Source organism: Vulpes lagopus, chromosome 14 (assembly GCF_018345385.1).
Source record: "Vulpes lagopus strain Blue_001 chromosome 14, ASM1834538v1, whole genome shotgun sequence".
NCBI lineage: Eukaryota > Metazoa > Chordata > Mammalia > Carnivora > Canidae > Vulpes > Vulpes lagopus.
In genome coordinates, this window is record NC_054837.1 from 18,622,813 (window position 1) to 18,648,255 (window position 25,443).

The following is a 25,443-nucleotide window of genomic DNA, read 5'->3' on the forward strand; positions in this document are numbered from 1 at the left end:
GGAAGCCCACAAAGCACATTATCTGCCCCAGGCTTGTGAGCCCGCCCTGCGTCTGGGGAGGCAGTAAGCAGATACAGCATGAGAGTAACCGCATATGGGGCCAAGAGGCTGTGAAACATGGGCAGTCACAGGATTTATGAAAACAAAATGTAGATACTCTGAGCTCACTCTAGGCCTTGAGCCTCACACACCTTCTGGGTGGCTGAGGAGAACACCGTTTCCCCTCCAGTACCCCCTAACCCCTGCTGCCAAGGCTCCATGAGGGTTCTCTGTGCCTGGTTTCTAACACAGCAAAGCATGGTACCGTGATTTGCCAGTCTTGGGGTACTGCCATGGGGATGTCCTTTAAGAAATCCATTTTGGGGGGGGAGCACCTGGGTGGCTCAGTTGGTTGGTTAAGTGTGTGCCTTTGGCTCAGGTCATGATCCCAGGGTCCTAGGATGAACCCCCCACATCGGGCTCCCTGCTCAGCAGGGAGTCTGCTTCTCCCTTCCCCTCTGCTTCCCCCACCCACCCTGCCCCAGCTCCGATCATTCTCTCTCAAATAAATAAAATCTTTAAAAAGAAAAAAAGAGTCAATTTTGGGGATGGCACACTCACTCTACTAGGTTCTTGGAGCAAGGAAATACAGACCCACAAACCACACCTCCCCGCTAAAGAAAAACCAGCCTTCTCTCCCAAAATGCTTGTGTCTTTAAAAAGTGTGTGACTGAAGTTCCAGAAAAGTTAGACCTAGACAAATAAAACTGAACTGTTTTCCTCCAGTGCTTTAAGAAAAATCTTGCTAGGAGAGTAAAAACAAGTTCAGCCTGGGCCCTCCCTGCCCCCGCCCCAATGCTTTTATCTCTGCAATACAAATATGTTCTCAGACACTGGTCACCGCCCAGTTCGGGAGAGGACAAAAGATTAGGGTTTTCTACCGGCACTAAGGACAGATGAAAACCTCCAACGATGCTCCTCAAAACACCCCAGCCCTCCAAGCATAATCAGCCAGTGTCATCCAGAAATCGATACGTGGTAGGAAGAGAGAGATCAGGTGGGGATACGTACTAATTTGGGCTGGAAACCTCTGAAGAGTGCAAGTTGTGAGCCGGCTGAAGGGAGACGCAGAAGTCAGTGAAATAAAACAGGTTCATGACAGCTGGCTTCACATCTTTAACTGCTCCTAAGCTCCTGCTTCGCACTCCCTCCGGAGAACGATCAAAGGGAAGGAAGGGGCCTGAGTCCTCTGGCAGACAGGCAGGCAGGCAGGCAGGCAGGCAGGAATCCTCAGCTCCGGATGATGTTCCCACCCAGAGAGCGAATGGCCCTTGTGGGACTCTTGTCTTCCCCTGATATTTGGGTTTAAAAAGGCCCTTGTCCCTGCATATCCAGATGAAAGAGGGCCATTCAGAGGGAGCAAAACAGCTGAAGTTCCTCTAATCACTTTACTCCTACGGCTTTTTGCAGGCCTTAGGAACAAGCACCAGGGTGTGTAGAAAATTGTGAGGGAAAACAGCTGGCCACCAAAGAACAAGTCCCGAAGCAGTGAGGACCCCATTCTGGTTGAAATTGACAGACTGAAGGACTCCTATTTCTGTCAAATCGCCACCCATTCACCCTACGGTGTACGTGGGCAGCTGCCACAGTTAGCCCAAGTCGTCAAAGCATTTTGCATCCTGAAAATTCTTCAGTCATGCTAATCACTGCCTGAGGAGGCAAAGTGGGGGGAGAATCCAGGTAGAGGGAACTGCAGGTGCACACACAGGAGGGACTCTGAGAACCACAGGCTCGGGGTGCCGGCCAGGGCTGGCTGCAAAGGTAAAGCAGGTCCCGGTCCCCAAGAGTTTGGCACAAGACCCTGAAACCCGCAGAGCAGAAGCCAGTGGGCACTATGTTTTCAGCGCTTCTTTTGGCCCATGAAAGAAATTAAAGCCACAAATAGCCACATGCAAGGCAGAATGGAAATAAGCACCCAAAGGAAGGAGACCTGCTGGTGTTCGGAAGAAGGAAGGGGAAAGCATCTAACTGGTGGGTTTGGAATACTTGGTGAAGGAGGGAACACTGCACAGACTCCTGGCGAGGCCTCATCTGGAAGCTTCTCCCAGCTTCTAAAGGATAAATTAATCCTCACAAGAGGATTAAGTGGGACACATACTACAATTATTCTGCAGTGGAGGAAACTACAGCTTGCCCAGGAGCATAATAATAATCTTTACAAGTTGGGACTAGACCCAAATGTCTCTGGTCCACACCCAGCTTCGTAAGCCCTAGAGTGCCCATCGTCCCTATGAGTCCCGAATGAGAATCAGAGCCATTACCCTGATGTCACCTCTGTCCCTGCCTGCCCCCGTGGCTAACTGCAGGGTGGCTGCTTTGCTTACGCTAAAGCAAATGTCACTGAGAAGTCAGAATAGGGTCCGCAGCCCCTTTTTCCCCAGCAGATGAAAGCTTCATGCGAAGGAAGAACAGCAGACATGATTCAGGGAAACAGGACTCCAGAAGACTTGGCATCAGAGCTCTCCCACCAGCCCTGGGGACGGGCAGGAGGCCTAGGGGGACCACCACCGCAATCACCCTGCCCACTGCCTCCACCACAAGCCGTGGGGCGGGACATGATATCTGGTCCTTGTGTACTAAATGGGAATCTGGAGGAGTTCTGTGGGCAGCACAGCCATGCTGGTCAAGCTTCTGGGCAGGCTTCCTATCAACAGCACTGTCATCTGCGGAGTGCCTGCCATGTGGCAGAAGACTGTGCCAGGTACGCAGCTACACCGTGGTGTCCAGCTCCCACAGCTCTGTAGGCCAGGTTTCATTTTTTCCAAATGACAAATGAAGGAAGCCGGTCAAACTCCTGAAACACAGTCTCTAGGGACAACCTTATTTTACCCAACTCCTTTAGTGGTTCTGGGGCATACTGGGCTTTAAGAAAATAAAAGGCAGTGGACTGGGAATCCCTATTCCTGGGCTCTCATTTATGTGCTACCACACATTTGTTCTGATATTCACTTACAGGGTTCTGTTCATCTTCAACAGCCAAATATCTGCAGGCAGAGGAGTACCATGTGAAGCCAAGCCTGCCCAAGTGTCGATAAAGGTAAAAATAATCAACCGCTTTAAGGAATGGGTCTATGTTTGGGTGGCTTGGGTGTGTGCTAAGTCACTCAGAAACACAATTCCTTGAAAAACGGAAATGTGAGGTTTAGAAACACCATACCACAGAATAATATACTACTGCCCGATTCCCAACTCTGGCTATACATCTGAAAAACAAATAATACTTCTAAAACACAGTCATGCCCAGGTCCGGCCTCGGCCGATTCTAATGCAAAACATCTGCAGTAAGTCCAGGCATCTGCTTTTTAAGAAGTTCTGGAAGCTTTGCTCCTGATGCAGTTAGAACCCCTGAACTTCATAACAGAAGACACAGAAAACTGGCTTCTGACACGGATGTCACACAGTATGGTTACAGTAGGGATGCAATCAATGTCTTCTGCTGGTGAAAAATAACACCAATAAAAATGCAGGGCCCTCTCAGAAAGAGTAGACACAATTCGGTGCAATGAGGGAAGATCTTGCTGGGTCAAAAAATAATACGCTCCTTGAAGCAGCCAAACAGGTTAGCATATAAACGGGCCCATCTTCTACCAAACACTTTCAGTCACAGGGTCCTGACCACTGAAAGGCAGCCCCACATTATGATACGAAATGACAGTAACAAAACTGACACATCAGCCCTGGGACAGGCTCTGCTGTGGACAAAGCATTCTGGCTAACGTCAGGCACTTGATCTTCATGAAACTCTTCCAGGTAGGCTGAGTAGACGTCATCATTCTCATCTTACAGATGAGAAAACAGAAAGTTACTAAATGAAATGATTTTAGTATTTCTAATGCTCCATCTCATTCAAAATCAGAGAATCGAAGCCCAAAGCATTAGGCTCCGAAAAGAATCCCAAACTGACAGGACTGTCTGAAATGAACTGAACTACTTCTATGGGGAAATCAACTCTCGATTCACTCAGCCCTGCACAGTGACGGCTGAGGGGACTGTGGTTTGTCTAGCAAATGTGATGACAACTAGGCGGGGGGAGGGAAGCAACGAATGTAAAGTTGTCACCACAGAAAAGCCAATGAATGCTCCAGAGGGGAGTTTCCATTAATTCCATTTAGATGGGGGATCCCTAGGTGGCTCAGCAGTTTAGCACCTGCCTTGGGCTCAGGGCATGATCCTGGAGCCCCATCTAGTCCCATATCGGGCTCTTTGCATGGAGCCTGCTTCTCCCTCTGCCTGTGTCTCTGCCTCTCTCTCTCTCTCTCTCTCTCTGTCTCTCATGAATAAGTAAAATCTTAAAAAATAATAATAATAATTCCATTTAGATGAACAAATATTTGCTGGTCAGTGCTAAGTCCTGGGAATGAGGAAATAAAAGACATGGCTCCTGCCTTGGAGCGACATAACATTCCAGGGGGTCAGACAGATGTAGGATAATAACTGTAATGTGATGCAGCAGGTTCCACAGAAGAGGGTTATATAGGGCGCTGCACACGCATGCCCATATGCACAAATGCATATACACGGGGGATGGGCACCCAGCACAGCCTGGGTTTCCAAGATCTTTCTGGAAAAAACAACACCAAGCTGGGCAAGGATCAGTGAACGCAGAAGAGGGGAGTGGGGAGCAGGAGAGTAGGGAGTTATGTTAGACATACCCCATAACGAACAGAGAAGATTTGGTCTCTGTTGTAAAAGGCCCCACTGTGAATTCATAAACGTCTGTTCTGGTTTACAAGTCAGTTCCGTGTAAGTTTAGTTAGCATAAGTTGGTTTCTCAGAACTTGACCATCCCTAAGTATACTAATAACATTCAAGTTTCAGAATATGCAAAGTTAAGAACCTAACCTTGGGCCTAAAGTTGAGCCATCACCCCATCAACATAAGTTATCAGCACCCAAATGCTTAGTACGCCAATAGTACTCAATGAATGTGGTTTTAAACAAATAGATAAAATATTAATGATACCTTTAACCTGAATGGTGCTCTACAGTTTTCAGAGAGCTTGCCCCTCCATTTTTTTTTCACTTAATTCTTACAATTTCATTCTTCTGAAGGAATCAAGACGGAGAAGGGGGATGACTTGTCTACGGTCACATGTCTACAAAGCGGTAGAACTGGACCGAGAAGCTCCACGTTTGGCACCCCTGCTGCAGGATGCCTGGGTCAGAGGGCACGACGGCCTAACCTGTGGCACCAGAAACGGTGGGCAAAGCTGGGTGGATATAGCTCTGCCTCAAAACCCCTATTGGTGGGGGTCTGCATGGATTCAGACTCCACTCCCAGCAAAGCAGAGTATGAAGACGGAAAGATGGAAGACTTGCTATTTGCTCTCCCTCAAGTCCTTTTGAACTCATGTTCAAAAGTCACCAAGACCCCAGAGTTGTGCCAAGGCCCTGTCCTTCTTCACTTATGCCTCACAGTGCCCCTGGCACGGCCTTGTCCCAAATACCATTCTTCAGAGCACAGGGAAACAAGTAACCCATCTGAGCACCTACCGGCCAGAGCTCTCCAAATGCTCTCCTACACTCATAATGCTGAGGACAGGGAAATTCCAGCTCTGCAGGGCATTCTACTTAGGGAACGGGGTCACAGGCAAGAAATGCTGGCAGGGCTCGGTACAAATGTCTCTGCTGCTGGGGCATGTATTGTTTGGCTAGAAGGCGTAGGCTTTTCTCACAGAGAAGGAATGTCCATAAGTATTTCAAACTGTAAGAGACATTCTCCGAAGCCAGCTACACAACTCTCCTTCATATCAACGGGTAGGAGCAAGCAGCTCCTACCAGGAATATGCCAGAAAGTTCGCAGAAGCAGGATTTTGCCCCCGCCCTGTATACGAAAGACTGCAAATGATGGGCCTGGAGTTGACTCTCCAAACCTTCAGATGCTTCCTTCATGCCCCACATCCTTGCCCCGCCCAAGAGCCCTCAGGCCCCCTTGCCCTTAGAAGCTCCTACTAGTGCTATCTTCCTCTGAACATCTGGGATACCAGGATCCAAGCCCCCTTAGGAGGGCAGAAGCCACAAAGGCTGCATTGTGCTGGAAATGCAGTGGCAGCAAAGACAACATAGCCAGCCAGAAATAACAGGCACATGGAGGAAATGTTTTTGAAACAACGCAAAAATTCCAAGGACAGATAATCTCAATGGTCCCAGGCCCTTCGCCTTTTCTTTTTGGTATGCAGCCCCATCCCACATTCACTGGGTGCTGAGTCCTAAACTTACCAGTGGTCCCTTCCTCCCCGGTCCCTCAGTCATCACTCTAGCTCGGGCCCTGCTTGTCCCGGGGAGCCACAAAACACCCACCTCACCCCTGGGCCCCTGCTGCACGCCTGGCTCTATGCTGGGTTCTCAGAACGTCCCTGCAACAGAGTGGGACACACTCTCTACCTGCACTGTCCCAGAGAGGAGCCACCAGCCACAGGCGCCTCCTGAACACTTACAGTGTGGTGAGTGTGACTGATTAACTGAATTTGTCATTTTATTCATTCTAATGCAATTCAAGTTTAATGAGCTGCAAGCGGCAAGCAGCTCTAGTGGAGTCGGCACAGGTTCAAGAGCTCTCCGCCTGCTGAGAGTCAGGGCAGGGACCTCTGGCCTCTAATCCACCGTACAGGTCCTAACCACAGCTCCTGTGACGTCATTCCCGGCTCCAGAACTTTCAGCGACACATTATGTGTAGAGTCCAACCTGCTTCTGCTAGCTTTCTCTGGTAGCTACAATCAGCCATTATATGTTGCTAACCTCAGTTTCATTCAGCTGACGCTCTCTGACCTCAAGGAGCTCATAAAAAAATCAGAAAAAGTGATTTATAATAAAAACCTTCCTCGTACTAGCTTGTACACGGTTCCTCCCATACTCCACATGTTCTCTGCTTTCTCTCTGTGCGGTCGTCTTCATCAAATCTTCTACCCTGGCCTCAGCTCACTGCCTTCTTTCTCTCCCGTCTGCCTCCCCACCTCGCGCCCACCTGCCAGCGTTCACACCTTCTCTGGGAAGCCCTCCCTTGCCTCCCCAGCTGCCAGCTGTGGCTCTTCCTTTTTAACATCTGATAGCACCTTCTCTCTTCTTGCAGGTAAGGAAGCTGGGGCTTAGAGCTTAAGTCAATTGTCCAAGGTCATATACCTAAGAAGTGATAGGAACCCGAGACCCCTGGTTCCCTACCTATGTTTCCAGACATACTTACTAATAACTTATGGTGCAGTTATCCTCACGTCAGTGTATCTGAACTTCACAGGGGGACTACAGGGCCAGAACACATGTAATTTTCTAAAGCTCCTTCCTCACCTGACATACAGTAGATTCTAAGTAAATACTCACAAACTCACCGAGCTGGCTTCCTTTTCAGTCTCAAAGCACCACATGACTAACTCTCCTTGGTAATCTCTGAGCACCTGGGGCACAGAGTGCTCACCACCCACAGGATGCACTAGCCACCTAAGACTCACCACGTAAAGGCTCTAAGTAGAGATACCGTCACCTGGTGGTCAGGTCCTCTGGGCAACCAAGGGCATTGAACAACACAACTGAGTTCTCCACCTCACCATGAGTGTCTTGACAACTAGGATGAGGACTTCTCCATCTGGGGATTTCCGAGGGCCCAAAAGGCAGTGTGCACTCAATGAGTGTAATGCTAACAGTGAACATCTTTGCTGACTGTCATGCTAAGCAATTTATATGTATTAACTAACCTAGTTCTTGGTGTCTATCTCTGAGGGAAACAGAGCCTCAGAGAGGTTGAGTTGCTTGCTCATGCTCACATGGCCCAAAGTGCAAGAGTAGGACTCTGACGTACTAGACCTCAGAAAAGCATCATTAAAAATGCTGACTTCTCTTCTCCAGTAATTCAGACCCAAAACCATTTGGAGGATAGAGCCAGGCAGGTATCTGAGTCGGGGAGGGGTGTGGTGAGAAGAACTAGAATGGTATCTAAGCAGAGGAGAGGTGGTTGCAGAGACGGGAAGCTGGTTAGAGCCAGGGAGACCCATCAAACGAGCAAATGTATTAGGGACAATTTGGAAATACGTTTCTGATGGTCAGAGAAGGGAGCTACAAATACATAGGGAGAGAAAATGAGAAGGAACCATGAGATGTTGGATCAGAGGAACGTAGCAGTCCAAACCCATGGTTCCCAAAATTATTTAGAAACTAGAGATGCAGCTGTGTATGTGCACATGTGCACATATATACATATATTTCCTAATTCTGCCCACTAAGAGGGCTGGAGTGGGGGAACACTCCCACAGTGATAAGCACACCTTCTAAATTCCATTCTCCACTATACGGAATCAGGGCCCCTTGAACAAAAGACTGATTCCAGGCATGGGGCACAGAAAGTACGAGCTGAGGTCTGGAACATCTGGTGTCTGAAAGCAAGGCTGTGCTGAAGGATGGCAGGGACATGTCAGGGGTCACAGAAGCCAGCTTGAATGTGACCCTAGTGACCAAGTCGGAGACTTTGAAGTCAACGATACAACCAATGGATTATAAACCATGGAGTAAAACAGACAAACATGAGTCTCTACAGATATAAATAAACGTGGGGGATGGGATTAACATCATTTCTAAGTATCGCCCTCAAGAAATACCTCTGAACGATAAAGTGGAAAAGAATAATCATATAGTAAAAAAAGCCACACAAAACTCACCATGATGCCAGAGTGAACGTCACCAGAAACTGGACAAAATGAAATCATGTGCCACCCAGTGAGACTCAAGAAATACACAGTATTGCTTCTGTGCTATTCTTGCCAAAGATACACCACCCAAATCTAATCTCCAGAGAATACCACGCAAAGCTAAACTGAGAGACATTCTACAAAATGATAGGCCTATCCCCTGCAAAAGTATCCCGTTCATTAGACTTGAAGAAAGATGGGGGAAATGCGCTAGAATGAAGGAGATACAGGACACCTACAAGCAACATGCAATCCTGAACTGGACCCTTCTATTACAAAGGAGGTTATTGAGTCAAATGGCAGACCTTGAGGGTGGGATGGTGGTAATGAGTCAGGGTCAAGGGCCAATGGTCTGCTTTGTAGGTCTTTGCCTGTATGCAAAAGGGTGACGATAGGCAACTTGACTCTCAAATGGTTCAGAAAAAAGTTTTGTGCTATCTTTGCTCTACATTTTATAAACTTTCCTGTAAGTTTTATATTGTTTCAAAATCTAAAAAATTTTGGGGACAATGTCCAGTTGGTTGGATTTTGGGAAAACACTACTTGTAACTTTTATTAGCAGATGATAAAAACTTTTCAGACTACTTTATCAGTCATTGCCACTGGCCTACTTCACAGCTTTCCTCTTCAATCTTTTGGAGACTTTTTTACCCTCACCAGTTGGAGATCTCTAACAGCCTTAGAATGCTTTTCCCTCTCTGCATTTCCCGGGATGGAGATAGCCTTGCTTTGTGCATGAGGCAGTAGCGAATGATGGGAAACTGCTCTGCTGGCTCCTCCTGGTCTCTGTGTACTCCAGAGTTTGAGGGCTTCGTGCACACACAGCCCTGACCCATGTAAAACCTAATTTTAGCGTTTTCCTGCTTGAGACCATACTTCTGAAACAGCAGCAGGAGGCCAACCTGCCCATGCGAGCCTCCCATTGTGAAGGGCACATGAAGTCAGGATGCTACAGGCCTGCAGGATGTGACTCAGCATCCTGTTTTCAATGTTTGGGGCGGCCAGCAGCTTTGGCACTGAGTATTGCCGCTGACCTCACCTCTCCAGACCACAAATACCCAGGTTAATTGGTGGGCCGGCCCCGTAACATCAGCTCCCTCTGTAGGCCTCAGGGCTAAATCCAAGATAACCTGCTTATCCACCCAACCACAGTAGGTCTTCTTATGAACACCCAGAAGTGTCCATCAGGAAGAGTTCTTCAGAGGAACTGACCTGGTAGTATTTTAAGGAATAGCAGGAATCACACAGCTGATCTTGTTTCTCTCTTTGTTTTGACTACTAGGAAGCTCAAAGTCACATCTGGTGCCACGGTCTGCTAACTGTACCAAGGATACGCTGTGCATTTCACAGATGAATCCTTTCCTGGCTTCATCTTATTTTCCTCTACTTTCCCTATGTCCCACTTTTCTCATTAATTTTAAATTATATTTGTTTTCTAAGAATTTTATAAGGTGCTTCAAATCCCCTTTGGACAAAACTATGGCAGACACAGCATACACATATTGCCTATGGTGGGTGAGGACTTTTTTTTTTTATTTAACAAAGAACATCCAGCCTTCATCACAGAACCCAATATATACACACCAAATATCTATATGTTGGTTGAATTGATAAATAAAGCAAATAATTCAAAAGCTGCCTCCAGGGCAGCCCGGGTAGCTCAGTGGTTTAGTGCCGCCTTCAGCCCAGGGCCTGATCCTGGAGACCCAGGACTGAGTCCCACGTTGGGCTCCCTGCATGGAGCCTGCTTTTCCCTCTGCCTGTGTCTCTGCCTCTCTCTCTCTCTCTCTCTCTCTCTCTCTCTCTCTCTCTGTGTGTGTGTGTGTGTGTGTGTGTCTCATGAATAAATAAAATCTTAAAAAAATAAAAATAAAATAAAATAAAATAAAAAAAGCTGCCTCCATTACCAGGCTGCCTCACAAGAGACACTTCTCCCTCCCACCCTACGAGACGGGATTGGCACAAGGGTGCCCGAGGCCTAGAGCCGGCTCCTTAGGGAGCCCTCCTGCTTCATGGTTCAATGGCCTCAACCCCAACCTAAAGAGCCACTCCCAAACTTCCACCTGCAACAGACCAGGCACAGGACAGATGGGCTTGGACATATGGGAAATGACAAGTGATATCCAGAGGTGGCAGCTGGCCTGGCCCTCTCCAAACCACATCCCACCTTGTGGGAATTTCGGCTAGGCCTAGATGGGGAAACACACCTCAAGAACTCTTGCCAAACACCTGCCAAGACCTGACTGTGAGTTAACTCCTGCCAGGGCAGGGTGGCCTCCAGCAGCAAAAGCATCAGACATTCCCTAACACAGAACTGCTTCTTTGAAGTAAAATCTTCTTAAAAATAACTTCAAAGTAGCCATTAAAAACCAAATCTGTAAAAAAATTAAAAAAACAAAACAAAAAAAACCAAATCTGTAAAAATAAAGGCACACAAGGTACGATCACAAGATATGATGCTCCCCAGATAAAGGTCTGGTACAAGAACTTGGGAGGGAAAGAGGTCACACATTGGTGGTTTCTCCTCTTGAATTCCACTTGGTTGACCTTTTGGTCTTTTGTGGTGGAACTGGGAATCTCTGGAGGGGAAGGTCAGGACAGGCAGCTGCAGGAACTGGCACTCACTACCATCAATGAAAATAACAGCTAAAAAAACCCCAAACAGCTACCATGTGTCTAGCAGTATCAGCAAGGACTCCGCACATGCAGTAAGACTCTCCCTAAGCCTCCTTAAGGTCCCTAAGAGTGAGAAAGACTTTTCCTTAGTTTCGGGGAGGGCAGGTAGCTGTCCCCAGACCACAGTCACACAGGCAACCAGGTGCCAAGGGCCGTACCCTGACCTGAAGGCCCTGATCCGGCTGGGCACAGGCCTGCCTGTTAGCCCTGTGATTTACATGACAGCCTGCCATCTTCCTCCGATTCTGGGGGTGCAGTGGGCGGGCCAGCTGGCTTCCCCAATGGTGCACTACCTCCCGCATGAGATTTGTCATGGTACTGTCCCCACCCCACAGTGGGACTCACAATCATGCCCCAACCTAACCCGATCACTTGCTTGCCTTGAAAATGGCTCCTCCTGACTCTGATTAATCCTCTTTTGATTAATCCTGTTTTCTTATTGCAGTCTTCCTTGAAGCAGAACGACTTGTTTTGGATATTCTCCTAGTCTTAGGAATTTTCTAATAAGCTGTCCAAATCCAGAGGTCTGACCACAGTACAATGTGCGCCAAAGGCAAGTTCCAAGGCTGGAGTCTTTTCTTTCTAGCCGGCTTCTGAGAGCGAAGTGTGGCTGGCCTAGGGCTCTGCTGAGAAGCAGATGAGTCTGAGCAAAGGGTCCACTTCCTCCCAGAGGCCACACCACTGTTCTCCATATCAGGGTCAGACCATAACCCTGACCTGACTAGATGCCCTACAAATATATGACCTTGACCTCAGTGTTGAAATAAAAGAGAAAGACTGGGCAATCTGTTAAAATCGACAGGGAAGGAAAAGAAGTACACTGTAACATAGTACAAGATGGATGGGTCTGAGGACTCTCATTTTCAGGTTTGGGAGCCACAATCTAATCTTATCTCCACTTGACAAAGGAGTAAGTGGAGGCCCAGGAGATGTCTAGTAACCTGTCTAAGGTTGCACAACAAATGATACCTCTCAGGACAGAACCTAGCTTTTCTGACTCTTTCTCACAGCTTTGTTCCACTTACCACAAGGGTGATTGCTGGTACCAGTGTCAACCATAAAGCAAGACTGGCTCAAGCATTCCCGGTGTGTACACATGCTCTCCTGATGCACTCAGTGCATGAGAAGGAGACCAGGGCCCCATGGCATTCTTCTGAAGCCTAAGTACTGTATTTTGAAAGCTTAATGAACCTACTAGACTCTGAGCAAAATTCAAGTTAACCTTAATAATAAGTTTAATTAAGTTCCAACAGAATCAAATTAACTTTCCCTCTGTCCTTATTTGTCCTCACTCAAGGAGGAATTTTTCTAACAATAAATTTAACATGTCCCAAAGAAAAATTCTTTTTCTTTTAACAATTTATTTATTCATGAGAGACACACACACACACACAGACAGAGAGAGAGGCAGAGACACAGGCAGAGGGGGAAGCAGGCTCCATGCAGGGAGCTCAATGTGGAACTCGATCCTGGATCCCAGGATCACACCCTGAGCTGAAGGCTGACGCTCAACCGCTGAGCCACCCAGGTGTCCCTCAAAGGAAAATTCTGATTTGAAAATCAAATGTCCCAACACACCATGAAGAACACCTGAGTTAAACTGAATGGAACAAATCTTAAAAAAAAAAAAAAAAAGAGGGATGCCTGGGTGGCTCCGTTGTCTCTGCCTTCAAAACCTGTCCTCACCCCCCAAATTCAAGAGCCGTTTCTACTAGCTCTTCTGCCCATGGCTCAGAGTTCTCACCAGGAGCCAGAGAGGAAGGAGCCCACCCATTCTTGCTGCTTGGACCCTAGCGGTCCCACCGTAAGCAAGTTGCAGGACACCCCCCCCACCCCAAACCCCACTAAGAGAGAGAATGATAGTATATCCCCCTTCCCCAGTAGTCACTGGGCAAGCACCAGTATCAGCTCCTGTTTACCATGTGCAGGCACCGGGTTTGGAACCTTGCTCATAGGACCTTGAGCCTCTACCACTTTGTACTGCATGAAATCAGGCCGGGTAACGTCTCCAAAGCTCACTCTTCTAATCCAGAGGAGGGGAATCAAGATGTTGCCTTCCTTACAGGATGCCTGCGTGGGTTAAATGAAATGACTCACGTTTGGCGACTCACAGAGCAGAGTGTGTTTGGAGGTTCCCTTCCAGATTTTCCATCTCCTTTTTACTTTCTCCCCCTAGCACTTACTAACACGCTATTAACATATTTGTTCATCTCCCTTACTGCCTTGTCTCCCCCACAGCATGTCAGCCATGTGGGCAGAGATCTGCCTTGTTTGCCGCTAGATTCCCAGTCCCTAGAACAATGGCTGGTGCAGAGTAGGTGCCCAGTAAGTATCTGTTGAATAAATGGCTCATACGCAGACAGGTAAGGACAGGGGGTACTGCAACTTCTGTGTGCCTATGTTGTCAAACTGCCGGGGGAAGTGGAAGGAAGGTTCTCTGTCCTTAGCATTCTGTATGTCATCCAAGAGCACTTTTGAGTTCTTCCACGTGAAAAAGAACACAGAAAAGTCGATGGCCCATCCAGTGTGTGCCAGGTGCTGTGAGGGTTGAGGCCAAGAAGGACCGGGGCTCAGGAGGGCCTCATGCTTAGTTAGCTCTGCTTGTACCATCTTGAAATTCCTAACCATTTTTTACCAAAGGTCTCCATAATTTTCATTCTATACGGGCCCCTCAAATTATGCAGCTAGCTCTGCTAGTGGGGGACATTTAGATACTTGGATCAGTGCAGGTGGTATTTCAGAGGACAAAATATTCAAAGTGGGGGTGAATCCAAGAGATCCCAAACCTGAAAGTGAGAATAAGTGTGTGGGCGCTGAGCGGAAAGAATGTGGCATTCACTGGTATGATGGTCAAACCCTGAGGGATCACTGGTACTCCAGACCTCTTCCCTTGAGGACCAAACATCTCCCAGTTGACATCACCTTTATGTAATGTACCCACAGGCTGGGGCATCTCAAGAACTCCCACAGGTTGAGGCAACTGGGCCAAATTCTGAGATGGCCCAAGATCCCTGTCCCGGTTGCAGGTACCCTGGGTGAGCCCTTATCCTGAGTGTGGTGAGACCAGGGAATAGGACAGGACAGTTGCTCCCTTCAGATTACACTGTACGGTAAATGAGACAGGATGGTCACTCCTGTGATTGCATTCCATTACAAGATTCCACAGCAGCAGATCCTCCTGCTGGCCTTGAAGAACAACCCACAATGACCTCCAAAGCTGCAAGAAAAGGAATTCAGCCAAGAATGACCTAAGCCTGGCTGAGAACCAGAAGCTCAGATAAGACCCTAGCCCTGGCCAACACCTTGACTACACCCATGTGAGACCCCAATCAGAGGACCCAGCTAAACCATGTCCAGATTCCTGACCCTGGCAACTGTGAGATGATAACCAGAAATTGTTTTGGACTGCTAGGTTTAGGGTAACTCGTTACCCCAAACAGCAGTTGCTAACCAATACAGTGATCTGGTGCATAGCTGGGATGCAAGGGATGCTTGATGCCCCTTGGCAGGACTTACCTGGACAGATTATCACCAGAGCTGAAAACTCCAGACTAAGAAACTGTTGGTTGAGAAAGGCAGAGAGGAACCCCAAGAGTGGACAGGCATAACAGATGGGGTGCTGAATGGAGCAGGGGAAGCAGGGTCTGCAGAGCAAGTACACACCCACCACGTCCACCCCACCCCAATGCTGTGGGGGAGGGAGGTAAGGCACAACCACATTTCACGCAGTTATAAGGAAAGTAGGTCCTCCAGGGAGAATTCAAGGTCAAGATCCAAAGGGGAAGGGAGCATGGAGGGAAAGGCAGAGGTGCAGGGAGTTTACAGTTTACCCCCGGACACCAGATAAAACAGAGAAGACAAAGTCCTGCCGCCTTGGCCCGAATGTTTGCTTGGGTAGGCAAGAAAAAAAATTAAAAGAACTCTAATGAACATTTTCATACGCTTGACTTGGAAACTCTAGATGGAAACAACAACAACAAAAAACATTCACTCCTGATCCACCCTCTGGAAACCACAAAACCATATTCACTCCCCAGGGCCCTGCCTGGCACACAAGCACTTACGTCTCATGCCAGCCTGGGGCAGCTCCCAGGATGGCAAGGGAGCCAGGAGGTGCTGCCAGCAAAGCCATCTGCTCACCAATTCCCACAGTCTGAACGGCACAGCTTCCAGAAGGGTACTGCTGGAGACCGGCGACAGTCTGTGCATGTGGAGGGCAGGGGAAAGGACACAGGGAACTAGGTCTCTGTTGCTCTCCATCAGTCAGCTTCGTTCTGGTCCCGAGGTGATCTGCTCCTGAGGTGTTTCCTGGAAGGCCCTCAGAGAAACTGTCTGCATTATAACCCTGATTCGCAGACAGTGCCTTCCTACTTGCATCTTACAAGGATGCTGCTGGTACAAGGACCGGGGCTGCTGCAGGTCACACAGGGGCCCAGCAGAACAGCAGACACCGCACCCACAGGAAGTCAAGGTCTGTAAGTCTGGGCTATGGACTAACACTAACGCGGACATCTTATGACGACCAGACGTCGGCGATGGTTCTTGTGGTCTTTTGTAAGCCTGGCTCTGTGCGAGGAGCTCCGGCCCAGCTACTCCGCCGCCCTAAATGGTCCTAGTCGTATCCATTTTGTCAATGGAATGAAAAAGACCCTTGGAAGGGCAGTAAGTCACAGAGGTCAGCCGCTAGGGGAGGAGCCTGATCTTGAACCTATGTCTGCCTGGCTCCAAATCCCACGCTGTCTCCTCGGCACCTCACTCTTTCCCATATGGATATGCAACTGACTGCAGGGCCAGAACAAAGTCACCATACTGAAAGTGTTGAAATGTCATGCACAGACAGAGAACTAAGGCCCAGACCCCAAGGGAAGCACCACCAATGTGAGGGCTGAGAGCACATGTAGGTGCCTCACAAGGCAGGTGTGGAACCTGGCCCACAAAGATGATCTAAGAGCTACTCACCAGACAGAGAGAAGTCACAAATGCTGGGGGTGGACTGCTGTGCTGGCTGTGAGCACCGGGGCCAATGGAAAATGAACCTGGCTTCAAGAAAGAGCATGGCCCAGAAGTGGGATTAGAACACAGCATGTGCAAGAGCTGGGGGGAGGGCAGCAACAGGGGGCAAGGTAGAAAGCAGGAAAGATGGAACCACAGCAAGAAGCACAGGGGTGCTTCAAGACTGCATCCATCTGACTGCGGGGAAGAAAACCTGGGCAGGAAGCAGGGGTGGACGGGATGACGGCCTGACACAGAACACAGGAGGTATGGGGACCTGAGCAATGGTGCCACCAGGGGGAGGTGGGAAAGAAGAGCAACTGAGACACAGAAGACCCACCCATGTGACTCGGCCATTTCCTGGCTACTGCTGAGTCGATCAGAACTCCTTGGATGAGCCAAAATATGAAAAGTTTCAATTAAGGGTAGAGACAGAAGGGAGAGAAGAGAGGAATATCCTGTTAGCCCCAGATTTTCTGCCTGCCGGCAACTCTTCAGAACCAATGAGAAGCACAGAGAAACCCCCTTTCTCCCAGGCAAGGAAATGCAATGGACTATTCCATTATTTCTTCTTCTAGAAGCCTGAACAGCTGAGGCTTGCAAACACAAATGAACACACAGATGTGAATGAGTTTCAATCAAAGTTTAACCAGAACACCAGAATTTCTCCAGTGTGGCTACAAGGGTTAGAAAGCAAGATGGTATCATCTGCCTACAAATGGGGAGTAAATGTCAAGGTGGGGGAAAAGGGACTGAGAAGGGAACCAAGTAGGATGAGCTCAGAGCCCAGGGTCTCCCAGGGCTCACAAGGGCGTGGGTGGCCTGCAGGAGGTGGTAACAAGGGAGTCCTGTGGTCAGCACACATCAGGGTGGGGGGGGGGGCACCATCCCAAGTTAGCGGGGGGGTACTTGATCCAGGCCCCAGCACTCCCTCCGACCACCTAGTAACTCAGGCAAGTTCCCTCACCCGGACACGGGACAGCTGATTCCATTGAACCACTGCACTGGTCTTCAGTAAGGTTGGGGGCGGGGGGATCCCATGGCAAACTCAGGTGATGGAGCAGAAGCCTAGCTTGAAATTTAGTACCTGACATGTGCAACATTGGGTGTCAGGTCCCTCCCCTGTAAGCTGGGAAAAACTCCCTCCTAGTGCTGTTGAGAGGATTAAATATGGCAATATACAGAGCTGACTTCCGTTCCCTTTGTGAAGTCCTCTCCAGCTCCAAATCATGCAGAGAAAGGGGCCTTTTCTTGGCCGCAAGGGCACACACGTTTTCACATCACTGCTATTTTGAGTTATTAATTGAAATAATTCAGGACACCCGGGTGGCTCAGTGGTTGAGTGTCTGCCTTCGGCTCAGGTCGTGATCCTGGGGTCCTGGGATCAAGTGCTATGCTGCATCAGGCTCCTAGCAGGGAGCCTGCTGCTTCTGCCTCTCTCTGTGTGTCTCTCATGAATAAATAAATAAAATCTTTTTTAAAAAATTGAAACAACTCAAAACAGTATGCTGTCAGTTAACTAAGGGCAATTTGAAAAAAAAAAAAAAAAAGTTATTTGCCCCAAAGACAGTGTGAGAGAGCTGAATACTATCTCCTGGGCAAGAGCCTTGAAAGGGGAGGGCTCAGGGATAGAAGAAACTCCCACTCCAGGTGAGCACTGGCGGGAGGCTTGGGGCAGGAGATACATCTACGGACATAGTCCCTAACATGGCCACCACAGCAGTCAGCAAGCCCTTCTTCCAGCACTTCCTCCCCCAAATAACCTCCACAAAACAGACTTCCACTTCTCCTTTCTGCCTCCACCCAGAGAGCCAAGCACAAAAGAGTTTAATCTACAACACGGCCCATCACTGCCCCCACTTGGGAGTTCGGGGTCTAGGTCTTTGAGACCTGACCTAGACCCCGAACAACCAACACGCCAGCCATCGAAATAAGATCTCTCTGATGTTTGCAGGCTGTTATTTCCTTTCACATATACTCTTTAGACACAACATATGCCACAATAAAAGTGAGTGTTCTCCCTCCTTTCACTCAAAGGCACAGGACCTTCAGAGACATGGGAGTTTAACCCGAAGAACATCCTGCTCTTGGTAATGAATGGTGGACCCGTTTCCTTTTTTTTCTTTTTAAGATTTTATTTTATGTATGTAAGTATGTATGTATGTATGAAAGACACAGTGAGAGAGGCAGAGACATAGAGGGAGAAGCAGGCTCCCTACAGGGAGCCCAATGTGGGACACAATCCCTGGCCCCGGGATCATGCCCCAGCTAAAAGCAGATGCTCAACTACTAAGCCACCCAGGCTGGGGACCTGGACCCCAGTTTCTGAACACACATTCCTTTTCCCAATTGGTTTTCCCCCTCCTCACCAGATGAAACTCTTTTTTCCTCAAAGAACAATATCCTTGAAACTCTATTTACTTTTTTAGACTCTAAGAGCCCGAGACCGGAGCCTTAGTGTAGAAGATGTTATATAATAAGAATACCTTATATAATGGAGTGCTAAATCTTTTGTAAACAAAATACCCAAAAGAAGGCCTTTATTTTGGCAGGAAAAAATAAAAATGCCTTTGGGGTCTACCAGCAGCTGAGAACTACAGCCTGAGGAATTTTTTTTTAAGAGCCTACAGAAAAATTTCTCACAAGCACAAAAAAATGCACCTTGAATTAAATTTTGGAGGTGGGCTGTCTGTTTCAAATCAGCAATGTGCTTACCCCAGAAGGAACATCTTACCAAAAGCAGGATGGAGAAGCAGCAGCATATTACAAAGAGTATTTTTTTTTTTAAGCAGAAGTAAAATCTGGAAGTATCTAAAAGATGCTCAAAATGGTACAGCAAGAAGGGTGGTGGAATTCTGGCAATGATGTTCCTTTTCAAGCTGTTGTAATACAACGCTATGAAAGTTATTTATACTTAAATATAGTCACAAATGTTTAAAGCACTACCTTTGTAGTACATGCTCTCAGTATAACTTTGTTGTTTTTTTTTTTTTTTTTAAATTTATTTATTTATTTATGATAGTCACAGAGAGAGAGAGAGGCAGAGACACAGGCAGAGGGAGAAGCCGGCTCCATGCACCGGGAGCCCGACGTGGGATTCGATCCCGGGTCTCCAGGATCGCGCCCTGGGCCAAAGGCAGGCGCCAAACCGCTGCGCCACCCAGGGATCCCTCAGTATAACTTTGAAAGCTCTAAACTAAGGGACGCCTGGGTGGCTTGGCGATTGTCTGCCTTTGGCTCAGGGTGTGATCCGGGATCCAGATCGAGGAGTCCCGCATTGGGCTCCCCACAGGGCACCTGCTTCTCCCTCTGCCTGTGTCTCTGCCCCCCCAGCTCTGTCTCTCATGAATAAATGAATAAAACCTTTTTAAATAAATAAAGTTCTAAACTGAAAACGCTGGTGTCTTCTCTTGTGAAGGTTCTCCTTTCTGGAAGGGAAAAAGAGTATTCCAACCTGACTGGAAGAAAGACTTAGAAAGGAAAATGAAGTCAGCTTACCTGAGGTTTACCTTTCGCTCTTCATCGCTGCCAGCCTCCAACTACAGAGAAAGAAAGAGAATGTCACACCACAGACGCCACTAGCAACAAGTCTCACATTTTCTACTCTGATGTCTGAAAAAGATACAGATGTCCAGGAAACCTGGCTGTGTCAACACGGTCGCACCCTTTCCTCAGCAACCCCGTTCTGCTGTCCCTCTGAGAAGTTCCCATGGAGGAAATTTCAGGTTTCCCAACATTTGCCCACATTCCTTCCAAAGTGTTGTACGTTAATTCCTGTTGATGGGACACTCCTATCTGGCACTGCTCCTCAACAGGCTCTTCTCAACTTTCCCGGGTTGTTTTAGATCACACCCTGTTTTTTGAAGAGGAGAGGGGGGTGATATTTTAAGAGAACCTATTTCCTCCTTCAAGCCAGGCAATAGCTGAATGATCAACACCATTTTCTGCCCCACGCATGGGTTTTAAAAGAAGAAAGAAAGAAAAGAAAAGAAAAGAAAAGAAAAGAAAAGAAAAGAAAAGAAAAGAAAAGAAAAGAAAAGAAAAGAAAAGAAAAGAAAAGAAAAGAAAAGAAAAGAAAAGAAAAACCATTCCAGGCAAGTCTTTCATGATGGAAAAGGGGCCAGGAGCAGCCTGCCTGTCTGTGGGTCTCAAAAGCTCTTGGTGGTTCTCAAAAAGGCTTAAATGTTTGATATAAAACTTTCAAGGCTATTGGCTTATTTATAGAAATGAAAGAAATGGACATTTAATATTTTCTAAAAGTTTAAAGGCCAAGAAGGTTAGAATCTAAGTCACCAAGAACTTAAGGCCCGATTGCAATTTTTCTTTTTCTTTTTTCTTTCTTTCTTTCTTTCTTTCTTTCTTTCTTTTTTCTTTTTTCTTTTTCTTTCCTTCCTTCCTTTCTTCCTTTCTTTTTTGCTTTCAATGAGAAAACTGACAGAAGAATATACACCCCCACCCCCGCCCCCAACAACTCTGCACCGCCGGGACCTGGCATGTTTTGTATGTTACACAGAGGAGCCCATTGAATAGGAAAGAGAAACCTAGAAAGCAGTGATCCCTGGGAGAGATGCAAGGCTGAACAAGGACAGAGACTAGGCAGGAGCCAGCGCTGATGGGAAAAGGATACAGAACTCACACATGAAAGGGCCTGAGAAGCAAGAGACACAGAGCACAGGTGGCAGTTTCAGCAAAGGAGGGTATACCAGAGAGTCCCGGGGTCCCTAACCTTGATGAAAATACTGTACATACAGTATCGTGCAGAGGTGGACACTGGTGGCCAATTAGTTCTCACGCTCCCTACCTCACGGTGAGGGAGAAATGGAAAAATCAGGCCAGACTTCACTAACCACAGGGCCCTGAGCTTCCGTCCCAAAGTGAAGCATAAACAACTCACACAACCACACACCCTTAGAAGAGAATGTTGTGTCTAACCCAGTGGTCTTCAACGGGGGAAGATTTTTCTCAATGGGAGACACTGGGCAAGGTCTGGAGTCTTTTTTGAGGGGATGCTACTGGCATCTAGTGGGTGGAGGTCTGGGTGATGCTAAACCCACCTCGATGCACAAGACAACGCCCCAGGACAGCAAACTGTCTGGCCCCAACATCAGCAGTGCCAAGGCTGAGAAACCCTAAGCCCCAACCCTCACCCACCATAAAAAAAAAAAAAAAAAAAAGAGAGAGAGAGAGACTGGCGATCTGCCCATAAAAATTAGTCACCTTGAACGTTTGTCAAAAATAACAATGTTCCAGTCCATTCCTGAAAGTTATTGATTTATCTGTTGTGGGGCTTTCTGCTTGTTCTCACAAAGGAATGAGATAAGATTAACAGCAAAGTGACACGAATGAGATAATTAAAGATTGAGGGAAGGGGAAAAAATTAAGAGAGGAGAGCTGCTTTGCTGGTCAGGCTGACTTCCCTGTTCCCACGCTGAACTGGCTGAGTCAGGAAACAGCTGCTCTAAGTCTCTGACTCAGAGGAGGAGTTGCATTTCGAGGAGTGAGGAAGTGATTTAGGGGTGCAGACCTCAAAGAGATTTAATTCTTGGTCATTCTCTGGGATTCCCGGGAATGAAATGAAGGCAACGTACAGTCAGTTCTTCCAGAAAAGAAAGCTATACACGCCCAAGAACATATGTAGGAGGGAAGCCAGCCCTTTCACACGAGCCGAGGCCCGAGGAAGGTCAGACCAGAGGCACAGCGGGCCTGGACCCACGCCTCCGGACTCCACATGCACGTGCCTGCTCTCTCTGTGCTGTCTTGCTTCTTCCTGCCTCACCCCATCTGGAATGCAACCTCGCCTTCCAGGGAACATCCCAACTTCGGCTAGTTCACTGGGCCATCAATGCTGCTGATCTAACGGGAAATAAAAGGTGGCTGAGGGGGATCTGGGTGGCTCAGATGGTTAAAAATCTGTCTTCGGCTAGGGTCATGATCCCAGGGTCCCGGCATTGAGCCTGCTTCTCCCTTTCCCTCTGCCTGCTGCTCCCCCTGCTTGTGCACACTCTCTCTGCCAAATAAATAAACAAAACCTTTGCGGGGGGGGGGGGGGGGGGGGAAGGTGCCTGAGTTTTGTTCTCATGTTTACCGGGCCACTGGCACTTGGTAAAAATAATGCTCTATATAATTTGAAATGTCTTGTAGAGACGACCCAAATGTCCAACAACGTGTGATACATCCATACAATGGAATATTACTTGGCAATAAAAAGGAGTGAAATATTGATCTATGCTACAACATGGAGGAACCTTGTGTACACTATGCTAAGTGACAAGAGCAAGACACAAAAGGTCACATATTGTATGATTCTGCTCATATGCAATGTCCAGAACAGGCAAATCTATGGGAATAGTAAGTAGATCAGTGGAAAGCTAGAGTTTGGTAAGAGCAGGGTAGGGGTGAGGAGACGGGGGAGCTAAGGAGTGTGGGGCTTCTTTTTCCAAGTGATGAAGATTTCTGGCACTAGATCATGGTGATGATTGCGCAACTTTGTGACTATACCAAAAGCCACTGAATCATACACTATGAAATGGTGAAGTGATATGTGGATTATATCTTAGGTAAAAAGTAACATAAAATTCTAAAACTGTGTCTCAGACAGGAATAGATCAGGTGTAAGCTACGCAAGGGAACGGGGGTTTTGAATCCAAGACAGAGGCTGAGGGGTAATCCCTTACTGAATTTGAACTCTTCCCCCACTTTACAGTTTTTTGAGCTGAGATTAAGTGCATGGAAGTATTCTGTGAACTGCAAGACGGCCATAATCAGAATGATGGAGAACAGATGTCTGTGTGGAGAGGAAAAAAGCTACCGCAGCCTAAATTCTCAGTTGCAGGCAACTAGCCACCAGTGTTCTTTTCCCTGCACTTGACTTGCAGAGGAAGGACTATGAGAATCCTGTCTGCAGACAAGGTATCTCATGAATGGCCTCTCCTGGAGAAGAAGAGGAGGGGGATATAGGGGTGGGGGGTTCACCCTTGCAGCCACTCCGATTGTGTTCCTGGTGCTCCTAGCAAAACAGGCTGAAGAGCTATGAGGCCAGGAGCCTGCAGGACAGGCAGGGCTGCTGACACCAAAACCAGTTCCTCTTCTCTCACACAAACCTTTCCTGTTATCAACCCCCCCACCCCCACCCCCACCCCCAGAAGGGGCTTGAATCTTAGATGCTGGCGGGGCCACTTCCTGGGCCTGCAGGGCTCCTCCTCCAGCGTTCTCTCCCTTCTCTAAACAGTTCCCAATCTCCTCCTCCAACTGCTCCGTCGTCAGGCCAACACTCAGCCTGGCCATGGATAGGAGGTTACACCAGAGGCCATGGACGGTTCTGCGGGAGAAGGCGGGAGTAGGAAAGGAGGGGGTCAGCCCCGCAGCTGCGGGAAGCCACAGCCCTAGTGCAGCCCAGGCCAAGTGCAGACTCAGAGGACCCCCTTCCCCAATCTACTCCAGAGCAAGGAGCCGGCCAACCCAGGCCTGATCACACGCAGGCACAGACAAACCCGCAGGCTGCAGCGATGCACCCTCAGCCCCCAGAATGCACCCGTGCAACCAGAAACCCCAGGACGGGCCCCAGCCACACAGCCCGATAAACACAAACATGCAGCCCCGGAGGATACTACAAAGAGGAACAAGTCCAGACTCGGCCGCACACAAAGACAAGACCCGCATCACGCAGCGCCCTGAGCGCTCTCAGTCGCTGTCGCACAGTGACACGGGCCCCGAGAGGGCAGCCACTCGCGCCGGGAGGCGCGCCCCAGGGCCATGCAGGGGGGACGCTCGGGCATCCACGGGCCCCCCGGGGCCTCTGTCACCGCAGCAGCAGAGCTCCCAGCCGCACGCGAGACCCGCACCCACCGCCCGGCCGGCAGCCAGGCAGCCAGGGGAGGGGCCTGGAGCCGCCACGGGGCCACGCATCCCCCAACCAGCACCTCCCGCAGCCGCCAGCCGGAGGAGTCCGAGCGGCTCCGAGCGGCTCCGAGCGGCACACGGGCGCCCACCGTCACCCGTGGGGTCGGTCACGCACGCGGGCCACCAGGACAGCCTCGCTGGAAGCCCGCGCGGCTGCGGCTGCACGCAGTCCCCGCGCCCAGCCGGGGTGGCTCCGCCGCCCTCCGCCCCGCACTCGCGGCCCAGGCCTGGAGCCGCGGGCCCGGGGCTCACCTCGCTGTTGCTGGCCGAGGAGGAGGCGGCGCTGGGCGTGGGCGAGCGCTGCAGGGTCACCAGGGCCATGGCTGCGGCGCGGCGCGCGGACGCCGCCGAAGCCGCAGGCTAGAGCCGCCTCCGCCGCCGCCGCCGCCGCCGCCGCCGCCGCCCGGGCCGGGCCCGGGGCGCTCCAGCAGCCGCGCGCGGGCGGCCGGGCCGAGCCGGGCCCGCCCCTCCCCCTCCCCTCCCCCTCGGCGTCCGCCGCCCCCGCCCCCGCCCCCCGCCTCCCGCCTCCCGCCTCCCGCCTCCCGCCTCCCGCCTCCCGCGCCGGCGCGCGCCGGGCCCGGAGCCCTGGGGGGCGGGGCGGGGGCGGAGCGGGGGCGGGGCGTGCGCATGCGCGTGCGCTCAGACCCGCGGCTGGAGGCCTGCGCGCGCCCGCCCCGTCCCCCGCCCCCCGCCCCCGCGCGCGCCCGCCCCGGGCCCCGAGCCTGGGGACGTCCACCCGGGAGGCTGCCCTGCGGCGCAGGCGGGGACGCCGAGGCCGGGCGCCTGCGCAGCGGGCGGGGCGGCGAGGGCCGGGACTAGGGCCCGGAAGTAGCCGCCCTGCCCCCGCGGCCGGCCGCGGCCTGCGGAAACTCGCTCATTCATTCGTGGCCGTTGAGCCTCTGCGAGGGGCGGGCACGCGGCCGCCTGCGGAGCGCAGAACGCTACGGGCCTGTCCCGGGAATTTCCCCGCAGTGAAGCCGACGGCTCGGCGCGTTTAAAAGTTATTTTGCTCGGGGATCCCCGGGTGGCGCAGCGGTTTGGCGCCGCCTTCGGCCCAGGGCGCGATCCCGGAGTCCCGGGACCGAGTCCCGCGTCGGGCTCCCTGCACGGAGCCTGCTCCTCCCTCTGCCTGTGTCTCTGCCTCTCTCTATCATAAATAAATAAGC

General features: G+C 49.8%; 1 protein-coding gene across 2 annotated transcripts in view; it reads right to left on the reverse strand.

Annotated features, from left to right (window-relative positions):
• Positions 1-24,718, reverse strand: part of SSH1 (slingshot protein phosphatase 1) — a 60,245-nt gene extending 35,527 nt beyond the window's left edge. Inside the window, exons 1-2 of one of the 2 annotated variants that reach the window (XM_041729207.1) lie at positions 24,530-24,718; positions 19,877-19,917 (exon numbers count right to left, since the gene is read on the reverse strand). In XM_041729207.1, the coding sequence (XP_041585141.1) occupies positions 19,877-19,917; positions 24,530-24,598 (110 nt within the window). In that variant the 5' untranslated portion in view covers positions 24,599-24,718. Of the gene's footprint in view, positions 1-19,876; positions 19,918-22,116; positions 22,365-24,529 lie in introns of those variants that run through there. The other variant, XM_041729208.1, reaches the window with a different exon arrangement.
• Between the last annotated feature and the right edge of the window lie 725 nt (positions 24,719-25,443).